This window comes from Micropterus salmoides, unplaced genomic scaffold, assembly GCF_014851395.1.
Source record: "Micropterus salmoides isolate LMB-PRFRI ecotype aquatic unplaced genomic scaffold, ASM1485139v1 Ms_hic_scaffold_6, whole genome shotgun sequence".
Classification (NCBI taxonomy): domain Eukaryota; kingdom Metazoa; phylum Chordata; class Actinopteri; order Centrarchiformes; family Centrarchidae; genus Micropterus; species Micropterus salmoides.
The window spans coordinates 21,478,599-21,488,783 of record NW_024044348.1 but is presented as its reverse complement, the minus strand read 5'-3'; the positions used below and the strand labels follow the sequence as shown (position 1 = coordinate 21,488,783).

Below are 10,185 nucleotides of genomic sequence, written 5' to 3'. Positions count from 1 at the left end.
AAAGCAATAAACCTTTTTAAACTGCTGACTTTAACAATACTGTATAATAAAGTTGGCCATTGTGTGGCGGGATGACTCCATCATCCTGTTACCATAAAAAGGACAAGTGGTTTAGAGAATGGATCAATGTGTATTGTATCATACGCTCACACAGGCTACATTCTGAAAGTGAGCAAATTGTCAATTTTATTAACCTAAATATAAAAGACGGCCCAAGTGCATTCAGGGCCACAGAAATGCCTCTGCCTCGAGGTAATGTGTTTTTACAGAACGCCGTTTCATTACTCATACAGACAACATTTCCTCAACAAATCAGCATGTACGGCAGTCCGACACAGTGCGCTGCATTTCCAATTTTGTGTTGCAGTAAAAGACAACAGTGTCAATTCTGATTAGGACACAATCTCTGCCTGAAACTATCTGCCTTTCTTTTGGCAACTGTCTCCAACAAGAAATAAAAACATAAAACAAGTGAGCATATAAAACAGCAGCATGATCTTTCTGATACTGCTGTCTACATACCAAATAGTACATCTTTTTAAAGCCGTTTTCATTCACATGCAGCATGTTTTTGTTTTTTAAACATTACCACTTTTTGTTGTGACAATTTCATATAATAGCGCCTTCATCTCAGTCTTGAATTAACCAAAATAAAAAATCTCTTCCCAAAGAGCTTTATATTTACTTTGAAACCAGCCACTCACTTGCTCTTTGAACTTTATAAAAACATACTCAAAAGGACTGCTTTATTAAAAAGAGACAAAAACACAGCATTGTTACAGGTTAAAACAACAGGAAACTCAATGATGTAGTTTGTTTAATCAAACATTGGCCTCCTCTGAGGACATAAAATCAGATTCTTTGCACACTGGAATACAGACTTGGATACTACAAAAACTAGCAGTTTCCCAGGATTAAAAAAAAAAAAGACACATGACATTTTTCTTTTCTTCTAACAGTATAAACACCCCTGTGAACTGTCGATATACCTGACATGACAAGCTTTTCTTTCTTGTGAAAGTTGAGCTAAAGATGAGACGTGTTTTCCCGCTCATGTTCACTCAGACAGCACACCGCTGCACTCACAGAGACAGCCAGACGCACTTCTGCTCACTCAGTTAGTTGTAAATGAAGTTGAACCTATAAAAAGAAATGACCATTATGACAAATTCAATTAATGTTAAGAGACAAGAATTTTGGCATTGAATCTTTTAAATGATTAAAAATGTTTTAACAATAAATAACTGTATTTAAACCTTTTTCAGCATGTGTTAATCTGCTATCATGTGTGTAAGTCTCCTTTTGCTTCATGGCAAAAAACCTTTGCAGGTGTTTTGAGTTAATTAGCCGATTAGAACTGTTCTCAGGTCGACATTTCTGTATTTTAAATACTTTATTCTAAAATTCTGTTTTAAATATTTGACTTTCTTTGTAATGAATCTACAATATATGAAAGTTTCACCTTTTGAATTAACTTATGGAAAAAATTTTTTTTATGAATTTTCCATGACGTTCTAAATTGTTGAGATGCACCTGTATAAATAAGCTGTAGTGCAGGTTCAGTTACTGAATTTGGAGGCGCTTCAGTGTTGTGCTCATACACTTCAACGGGATGGATATCGAAAACGGTTCTTCAAACCAGAGCAGTAGTCTTGCCTCCCTCCAGCCCACAGCTGAAGGTTATACCAACAAGGGAGTGCTTTCACTGTGTAAACTGGTGTTGAAGAAACGTTAACCAGGTTGTTACATTACAGACATGAAGGAAAGATGCTAATTGATTAGAGTAAAAGTTACAGGTAGAACAGGGGTTGTCAGTAATTTACCATAACAGATGCTGGAAAAGGCCATTCATGTGAAAAAATAATGGATCCCAGCCCTTTACATTTGATTATGCCACCGTGATAATGAACGTAAAAAAACAATACATACACAATACCTGCTCAATAGCTGTGGTAGACTGGAAATGATTGGTCCATATCCAGGAGCGTTGTCATACAGTTCAAACAACGGCGCTGCCACCAGTTTGTAGTTCTTGGGGACGGCAAACAGTGCTGTAGAAACACGGATCACAGGTTTCAAAACAAGAAGCAATGATACAAAGGAACTTTTTCTCTCCTCTCATTCATACCTCCATCTACCAACTTCAATTATCATTATGGCCAAAACGATAATGACGATTATTTATCATGATTATTCTTTGATTTGCGGGACAGCATAATTTTATTGCACTTTCAAGTTTAAAAAAAAACAAAAAAAAACAGGCAACTGCTTTCACATCCATGATGTGCTGCATTTCTGCTAATGTACAAATATTTGAGTATCAAAATAAGACTGGTCCTAAAAATGAGTCATCTCCTAGAAGCAAAATATAACATTTTTACCCGGAAAGTCCACTGAATACGACGACTGCGCCACGGTTTTGTCCCATCCTCTGCACAGTGTTTGCTTCCACTGGAAGCATGTCAGAAGCATTTCAGCAGCTGAGCGTATTGTTGGCTTGTTGTTAATTTGTCCTTTTGGTGCTTCTACCTATGGCTTCTACTCTGCTTACAAGCAACAGCTCTCTGCGACCCGGTTTTGTGCGGTTGTCTGCATATCCCACAGGAAGCATTTCAGAATCAGAGCGTTTTGCCTGCCTCATTTTGCTGACTTGTTTAGATTTTGTTGATTTGGTAATCAGTGCTTGCTTTTTGTGCTTCTTCTATGATTAAGTAGGATATGTAGATAAATGGATATTTTTTTTGTTGATTTATGATCGCGAGTATTGCACAGGCGTTTTTTTTTTTTTTTAAATTGACCAGGTTCTCTATACCGTTCTGACTGACTGCCCAGTTTGATCTGCTCTGTGCAGCTTGACGTGGCTTCTGTCAAAAACAGACTTGTGTATTCTCCGCGGAGCAGAGCAGAGAGCTGCATCTGGCATGCTTCTGGGACTCCCAAGCATTGACTAGAAGGGCCGCGACCAACTCCGGCAGCCGCGGCGCAGCGGAAACATGTGGGCTCGTGGACTTCTACTCTGGACCGTAGCAGCAGGAGGGTGCGTTCGCAGCCAAATCGCCCCCTTTTCTACAAGTTTAGGAAGCGTTTGATTTGATATGCAAAATATTTCACGAATTACATTGTGATATACTGACCTTTTTCCTGCAACTGAACCAGGAATAGCTTCTTATGCTCCTTAGGTTTGGTGATGTGAGCTGGAATATAGGGATACTGCAAGACAAAAAACTTCAGATTAGATCACATTAGCACAGACAAACTGTATGTTAATGACCGATTGACTAAAAAGGCTTCAGGCTGGGATTCAGAGTGCATTTTCATGTTTTAGCTGGATTTATGAAGCATAATCTGCATGTTGTTGTAGTCAGTAACCTGTGTGTTTCTAGTGCACCATAACTTTACAAGTAAAAACTATCACATTGACAGACAGTGAGTCAATTTGTACACACAGATAATCCACTCAGACCAAACACCCTTTTCCACTATATTTGAGAATTTGACATTTACCTCACATTAGTTATATTGTTAAGTTAGCAATGACAGTGAAAGTAAGTCTCAAAACTGTATATTTAAATCTCATTTGTAATTCATAAAAAGCTATGTACATATACAGACTAGAGTTTGTGGACATATTTCAAACTTCAGTGACCACAGGTACGGGCAACAGGTGCCGACAGAGGCTGCTAAAACATTTAAATACTGAACTGTTAACGAAACACGGCTTTCAATTATAAATGTCTCTTAAAAATGTTCCTTCAGTTAATGAAATTCTCAGAACTTCTTACTATCCCTGTCATCTGTGTGTACTAACCTGTGGAGGCTCAAAGTTGGGGCGCCACCAGTTGCCGATACAGTCGTCAATCACCCAGTCCTGTTTCACGCCGTCCTGCCGTCCGAGGATCTAACACCCAAACAACAGTTAATGTGTGTCAACTCCCCAGTCACCACATCAACGAGAAGCTTAAACTGTGCTGTGATGTAGCTACCTCGGTCATCAGGCGTTTCAGACCCTCCACCTCATCTTCTCCAGGACTCAGCTCTCCGCCGGGTCTGCAGAAGAGAAGCAAACTTTCAGACGCCTGTTCATACTGCTGGTTCACACTGGAAGCCTCTGAACATTAACTACTCACAGTTTGAAGAACGTGGTGCCCAGCTGCAGAAGTAACACATGAGGCAGCCTGTGTTCATGGACAATGAGAACACCCTCCACTGTCCTCCGCATTCCCATTTTATCAAACTCTTCCCGCATCCGCTGGAAGCGAGCGGCCACGGAGCTGTCCTTCTCATACAGAGGCTCCTTGGTGCCGAACGTGTAGTTGGTAAGAGGGTATCTGAAGCAAAAATACGCACATGAACAGTCAATAAGCATCCAAGATCATCGCAGTGTTGTTCATACCTACCTGCTATAAAAAGTAATGCTGTGATATACAGTATAATAATAATAATAATAATAATGATGAATATTTACTGTTTTGTTTTTTTTATTCCATGAAATAAAAACAGAATGTATTTTCAAACAAGCAACTTCAACATGTTAACTTGGGATTTGATCACTATGTCTTGACATTTTATAGATCAAATCGAGTAAACCATTTATCAAGAAAAAAAAAAGATGGATTAATTGATTTGGGTTGATAAACAACTATTTGTACTAACGATTTAATCGGCTGATTATTTTCTTGATTAATCGTTGGGTACATAGACTGTAAATGTGTAATGTAACCAGGAGACCAAAAGCCAAATATATTTGGATTAATATTACAGAAAACAAACAAAAAAACCCCAGCATATTCCCATTCGGCTGAAGCTAGTGAATATTGGGAATATTTGCTTAAAATACGATCTATAAGCAAAATAGATGTCAATTTTCTGTCGATGGACTATTTAATCAATCAATTAAATAATTAAGTTGCAGCCATAATTATTATCATCTGATACGATTTTAGCGTCCCACGATTTTAGCGTTTTTCAAATTTCCCACTCCTAATATTCTTAGCTAACAAAACCTATAATATAGCCACAGACGCCGATATGTTGCATCAAACATATTGTATGTGATCAATACCTCATAGCTCCAGCAGGGAGCTAACCACACGTTATTCGTGCAGGCATCAAAGACAATTAGCTGATTGAGCGCGTTAGATACGATTGATTTTACTGTCGGTGGAAGAAAATTAACCGGCACATCTTGATACTGATACGAGCTGCATGTGCATTGTGTGCCCCCATGAACTCACAGGTTGATGGTCCTCTCCAGTGTGAGCGGTTTAGCAGGCCCGGTGATGTATTTGTTCCCAAACTGAACGGCACCACCGCGCGGCCAGCCGGCGGACGAGCGACTGGGAGGCACGACCGACATCTCTAACGTGAGCACGACGAGGCGAAATCCTCCCGCAGATACAGCTCGGGTAGGTTTCGGTTTTTAGCTCGCTGGATTATCTAAATAACTTAACAAATTCTGAGGACTTCTGTCCACAACAATTTCTCTACCGTCGTTTCCCTCGGTCCGCCTCTTCCGGGTGAAGGGCGGTTTTGTGGCTGATCTCACCGCCAGCGACACCCGCTGGTCTGGATGATGCACATCAGTGGTTTACATTTATGTTAATGAAGATGGATTTTTACAGACGTGAGAAGTTTCTCAACCAGACCTGTTATACCTTGTCTGGTATAACGGTGTTAAGGGGGAGTTTCATATTAAACCTTTTTTCACTTCACATTATGCTGCACTGCAGGGAGCCACTAGGTCAATCTCCTGTACTACCATCAATCAGAGCACCTCAAGAAGCACAATTTAGTGTAAATGTTGAATTAAAGAGGACACAACTGCAACAGTTTTTTTGTTTGTGTGAAGGCCTAGTCTATAAAAAAATCTCTCTGTGCTCAAACTGTTGACACTAATTTCTTCCAGCAGATCTTTCATTGGATTCCCAGGATGTCTGTCAATCAGCATCAACAAGCATGAATATCTAATGTTTAAAAAAATCAGCATTTATTCATGATGAGCTGTAGATGTGCAAGAGGTAGGACATTATTATGAATTCCACTCTAGTTTTCACACAGACACCTGTCCCAGCCATGACAGAAGGAAGCCCTTCGTTACATCTGGCTTTGGCCAGTTGTCTTCAAGACTTATATAGTAACTTAAGTATTTGAATTTGTTGATACATGCAATTAAAAACATTCCAACTGCAAATTATATAATTAAGAGCATTTAGTTTGGATAAAAATGTCACTGCATTTCCTGAATGACCTCCATTTCAGAGTTTTGTTAAGGAAAGCTCTGCTGGGCACATATAATTTAACCCCCCGGTATAAATCAAACTATTTCCCTATGGAGCCATGGCTTAATAAGAGAAATATGTATATGATAACATTTATGTTTAATATTGTACATGGTCGTGTTTACAAATATATGAAATATAATAAATAAATATTGTGTATTAACATTTTAAATCCTTCAAACATACATTAGTGTCAGCATGAAAGTTAATTCTTGAGCATGGAAACAGTTGTTTGACAAAAAAACTTAACTCAAGGTCTGCTTACCAGCTTTTTTGGAGCTTTTACTACTTTCACAATCTTCTTTGGACTTTGCTCAGGCTATTCGACCACCAAAGACCATTGTTGAACAGAGACAACAACAAATATAGCACCACCTGTCATAACAACTGAGCTATCTCCAAGGCAACTTAGGGAGGACATGGGCTCCAGAAAAAGTTAGCAAGTGTACCTTGAGTTACTTTGTTAGAAATAATGTATTAACACCTAAAAAAACGCAAAGGGAATTACTCAGTCAATTCAATATTCCATTTAATATTCATAACTATGTCTCTTATCCATCTATTGTAAACATGGTGTATTTTACCACAGTAGTTGTCTTATGGTACATAATCATACGTGCAATGCAAAAATTCAAACATAAGTTAAAAAAGGACAAAGACACTGCTGGATTTGTTGATTACATCACACCAAGGGGATCTCAGTTCTTTGGTCCAGTGGCCCACCCTTTGTGGTGTGCTGCTGTAATGTGGTGGTCCCTGTAGGAAGTGCCATGGAACATACCCCCCCCACCCTTCCCCCCACCCTTACCCTTTACTGTGGTCTCTCCTGCCCCTGTCACAGTAGTTGGTCCCATATTTAGCAATTTCTTTATTTCTGATTTACTTCTCACTCACTGACTTGGTTTCGTCTTGTTTTTGATCTCCTACCACCTCCTCATCGCCCTCGCTATGCAGCGCACCATCTTTCCCTGATGTAGGTTCAGCCATTCCCACTTCTGTTTTCACTGTGTCTTCTTCAGGTTTCATACTTTGTTCCTGCGCTTGTTCCTTTATCACATCGCTGTTGACCGGAGCCGGTTTCTCATTTTTGCTCTCGCTCTCCTTCCCACCGTCCATGACTTTCTGGCTCTCATCCATCTCAGTTTGGTTGCTCTTTTTAACCATCTCAAGCTCCCCATCTGCTGTTTAGAGACAAAAATCACACACCATTCAACATACATCAACAAATATACATATAATATTTATATACTTACATATAGAACTTAAAACCTACCTGTGCTCTTCTCTGTAGGTTCTACACTGGATCTTTCTTCAGGAGATGTCTGTAAATCGTTATCTTGGCCTGGACTATCATTAGAGGGGGCTGAACTGGTCGAATGGTGACATGTAGCACTTGAGTTATCAGTAGTGGGGATGTCAGAGATAGTCGGTGTGAGGGCAGTACTGACATTAGTGTAAGGTGGGTCTGAGTCAGTCGGGAGTGGGGAGCTAATTGCAGTTGCGGCTGTTGAACTGGTGGTGGACGTGGTGTCTGCACGGTTTAAACTGGTAGTGGTGGTGGTGGTGTCTGTAGGGTTTGTTTCACTGGAAGAAGTGGAGGGAGCAGAGTTATCTGCGGGGCTAGAAGTGCCTGGGTGAGTAATGGTGGAAGGAGTCACAGAGTTCATGCAGTCGGTGGATGTTGGGCTTGTAGTGGTGGTGGTGGTGGAAGAGATGGAGCTGGTGGGAGGAAGGGCAGAGGAGGATGAAGTGATAATGGGTCCGTCAGGCGTAACTGGAGTTGTAATGGTATCACTTGAGTTCAGAGGTGGGGATGTTGTTTTAGTGACTGATGGAACTAAAGTTACAGAGCAAGCGGAGGTGACTGAAGTAGACTCATCACCAGCTTCAGGAACTGACTTGGTGGTAGTAGACAACCGGATGGCATATCTGATGTGCTGGTGGAGGGTGAAGAAGAAGAAGAAGAAGATGTAGTGATGACAGAAATAGCTGCATCAGGAGCAGCAGCAGCAAATGAGAGAATACCATCTGGCTCTGGGAAAGCCGATTCAGTTGACAGATGTGTTGATGCTGTGGAAACTGGGCTTTTGTTGCTAGGAGCAGAAACAGTTTCCGAGGTGGTAATGGAAGGCGCAGTTATTGTTGCTGAGTTGGAAGTGACAGAGAGGCTTGGAGTAATGGACTCAGAGGAAGTGGAAGTAACTGAGACAGTGGCGGGGGGCTCTGTGGGTGTAGTGGAGCTTGTATGGGTTGTCAGAAATGTGGCGGTGGGTAGTTCAGTGGTAGTGGCTTCAGGGATGGAGGGTTTGTTGTCGGGCTCTGTAACATTTGTGGGTGTTGTAGCTGCTGCAGTAGGGTTAACAGAGTCAGTGCATATATCGGTGTCAGAGGACGGTACAGTACTTGAAGGGGAAATTGTAAAATTGGTTGAGTCAGGGACTGAGTTTGAGATTGTCAGTACAGTAGGAGTGGTGGTAGCAGTGAGGGCAGGAGCAGCAGGGGTAGACGGAGCTGCAGTTGGACTCAGTTTAGTGGGCGTGTTTGTCTCCCCTTCCTGTATTTGAGCTAGCTCGTTCTCAGGAGTGTTGCGGCCGGATGTTGGAACCGGCTTGATAACTGGCTTTGGAAGCAGAGCAGGTTTCCCAGCTGACTCATGTGCTGACACACTTGGGCGAATCTGATGCCTTGTATCTAAAGGGAAAAAATGTATGTGCAAATTATTTATCGTACACATGTGAGAGAGTGAATCAGTGTTTGTGTTGGTGTTTTACCTGACGACGCCGACATTGTTCGAGGTTTTGTGAAAGTAGGTGGTGGCTCAGGTTTACTGTCAATGATTGTCCTGAGGTACAAAGATAATTTACATCTTATTTTACCACAGGAGTTAATTCACTATTATGTCCCTATAATAAAGAATAATGAAGAGCCTAAAGAGATATTAAATATTTTTTAATGGAGAACTGATCCATGTCAGAAAGTCTCTCCTTTTGATACAAATCTCTCACCTTCAAAGATTAATTTTGCTTCATTAACACTGAGCTGGAGCAGAGAAGGTTTTAATCATATTAAACATCAAACAGATAAAGGAACATACCTTCAGATTCTGCTTTTTTCATCTCTCCCTCCTGATTCTACAAGATTAAAAGAGGTATTTTAAACACAGACTCCTACAGTATACATATCTAAATTCAGGCATACACACTCACACACCTGTGTCTCTCCTGGTTGGGCTTTGGAAACTCCAATACGTTGAAGCATGAGATGGAGTTTCTGTTCAAAGCTATGTTGGCCTTCGAATTGTTTCTGAAATCATGAACGCAGAGTAATGAATGCTTCTCAAAACTTATCTTCTGACCTAAATATGACTTAAACTCTACTCACCTTTGTAGTGTTTCTGGCATTAGTGGTCCCCGCTGCTGCTGATCCAGAGAGCAAAATGAGAGACTGGGACTTCCCCTCTCTGAGAGCTCGGCGGGGAGGCACCCCTTCAGCCCTCAGCGGCGGAGCACCAGAAACAGGTGTCTCCTGAACAGCTGACTCTCCAGCAGCGTTGGGATGCTCTTTCCCTTTCTCCTTTTCATTTTCCTTGTCGTGTTCCTTCACTCTGTCCTTATCTTTTCTTTCTCGGCTCTGGCGACCTCCCTGAGCGGGCGGATGAGATCAGCGATGGAAGCCTTTTTGGGACGCCCCTCGTGGCTTGTTTCTGATTTCAGACCTCGCCTCTTTTGAGTGTAAAGAAATCGCCAAGCTTCCTCCTGAGTGTTTTCGTCGGGGGTGGACAAGGGACAGAGCTCGCAGGAGCCACTTCGTGAACCGTGATAGATTCCTCATCTTGCTTTTTTCTATATGAAGGATCATATACTGTATATCAAATCACTACTGTGCGGATTCGGTTCTAAAGTATCGC

At 41.2% G+C, this 10,185-nt stretch overlaps 2 protein-coding genes across 3 annotated transcripts; both read right to left on the bottom strand.

Moving 5' to 3' along the window:
• Positions 1-163: 163 nt before the first annotated feature.
• On the bottom strand, positions 164-5,516 carry LOC119890023 (cleavage and polyadenylation specificity factor subunit 5). Of its 2 annotated transcripts, none has more exons than XM_038701023.1 (7): positions 5,235-5,516; positions 4,128-4,328; positions 3,984-4,047; positions 3,809-3,898; positions 3,135-3,210; positions 1,930-2,051; positions 164-1,140 (listed from the first exon to the last, which is right to left on the bottom strand). In XM_038701023.1, the coding sequence occupies exons 1-7, from the start codon at positions 5,354-5,356 to the stop codon at positions 1,111-1,113; spliced, it is 705 nt and encodes a 234-aa protein (XP_038556951.1). In that variant the 5' UTR covers positions 5,357-5,516; the 3' UTR covers positions 164-1,110. The 2 variants fall into 2 exon arrangements, with proteins under 2 accessions (XP_038556951.1, XP_038556952.1); XM_038701024.1 differs by having other exon boundaries at positions 1,937-2,051.
• Positions 5,517-7,091: 1,575 nt separating this feature from the next.
• Positions 7,092-9,065, bottom strand: LOC119890631 (uncharacterized protein DDB_G0290587-like). Its single transcript, XM_038701980.1, has 4 exons — positions 9,050-9,065; positions 8,740-8,969; positions 7,552-8,215; positions 7,092-7,459 (listed from the first exon to the last, which is right to left on the bottom strand). Exons 1-4 carry the CDS (start codon positions 9,063-9,065, stop codon positions 7,158-7,160), a joined length of 1,212 nt encoding a protein of 403 aa, XP_038557908.1. The 3' UTR covers positions 7,092-7,157.
• Between the last annotated feature and the right edge of the window lie 1,120 nt (positions 9,066-10,185).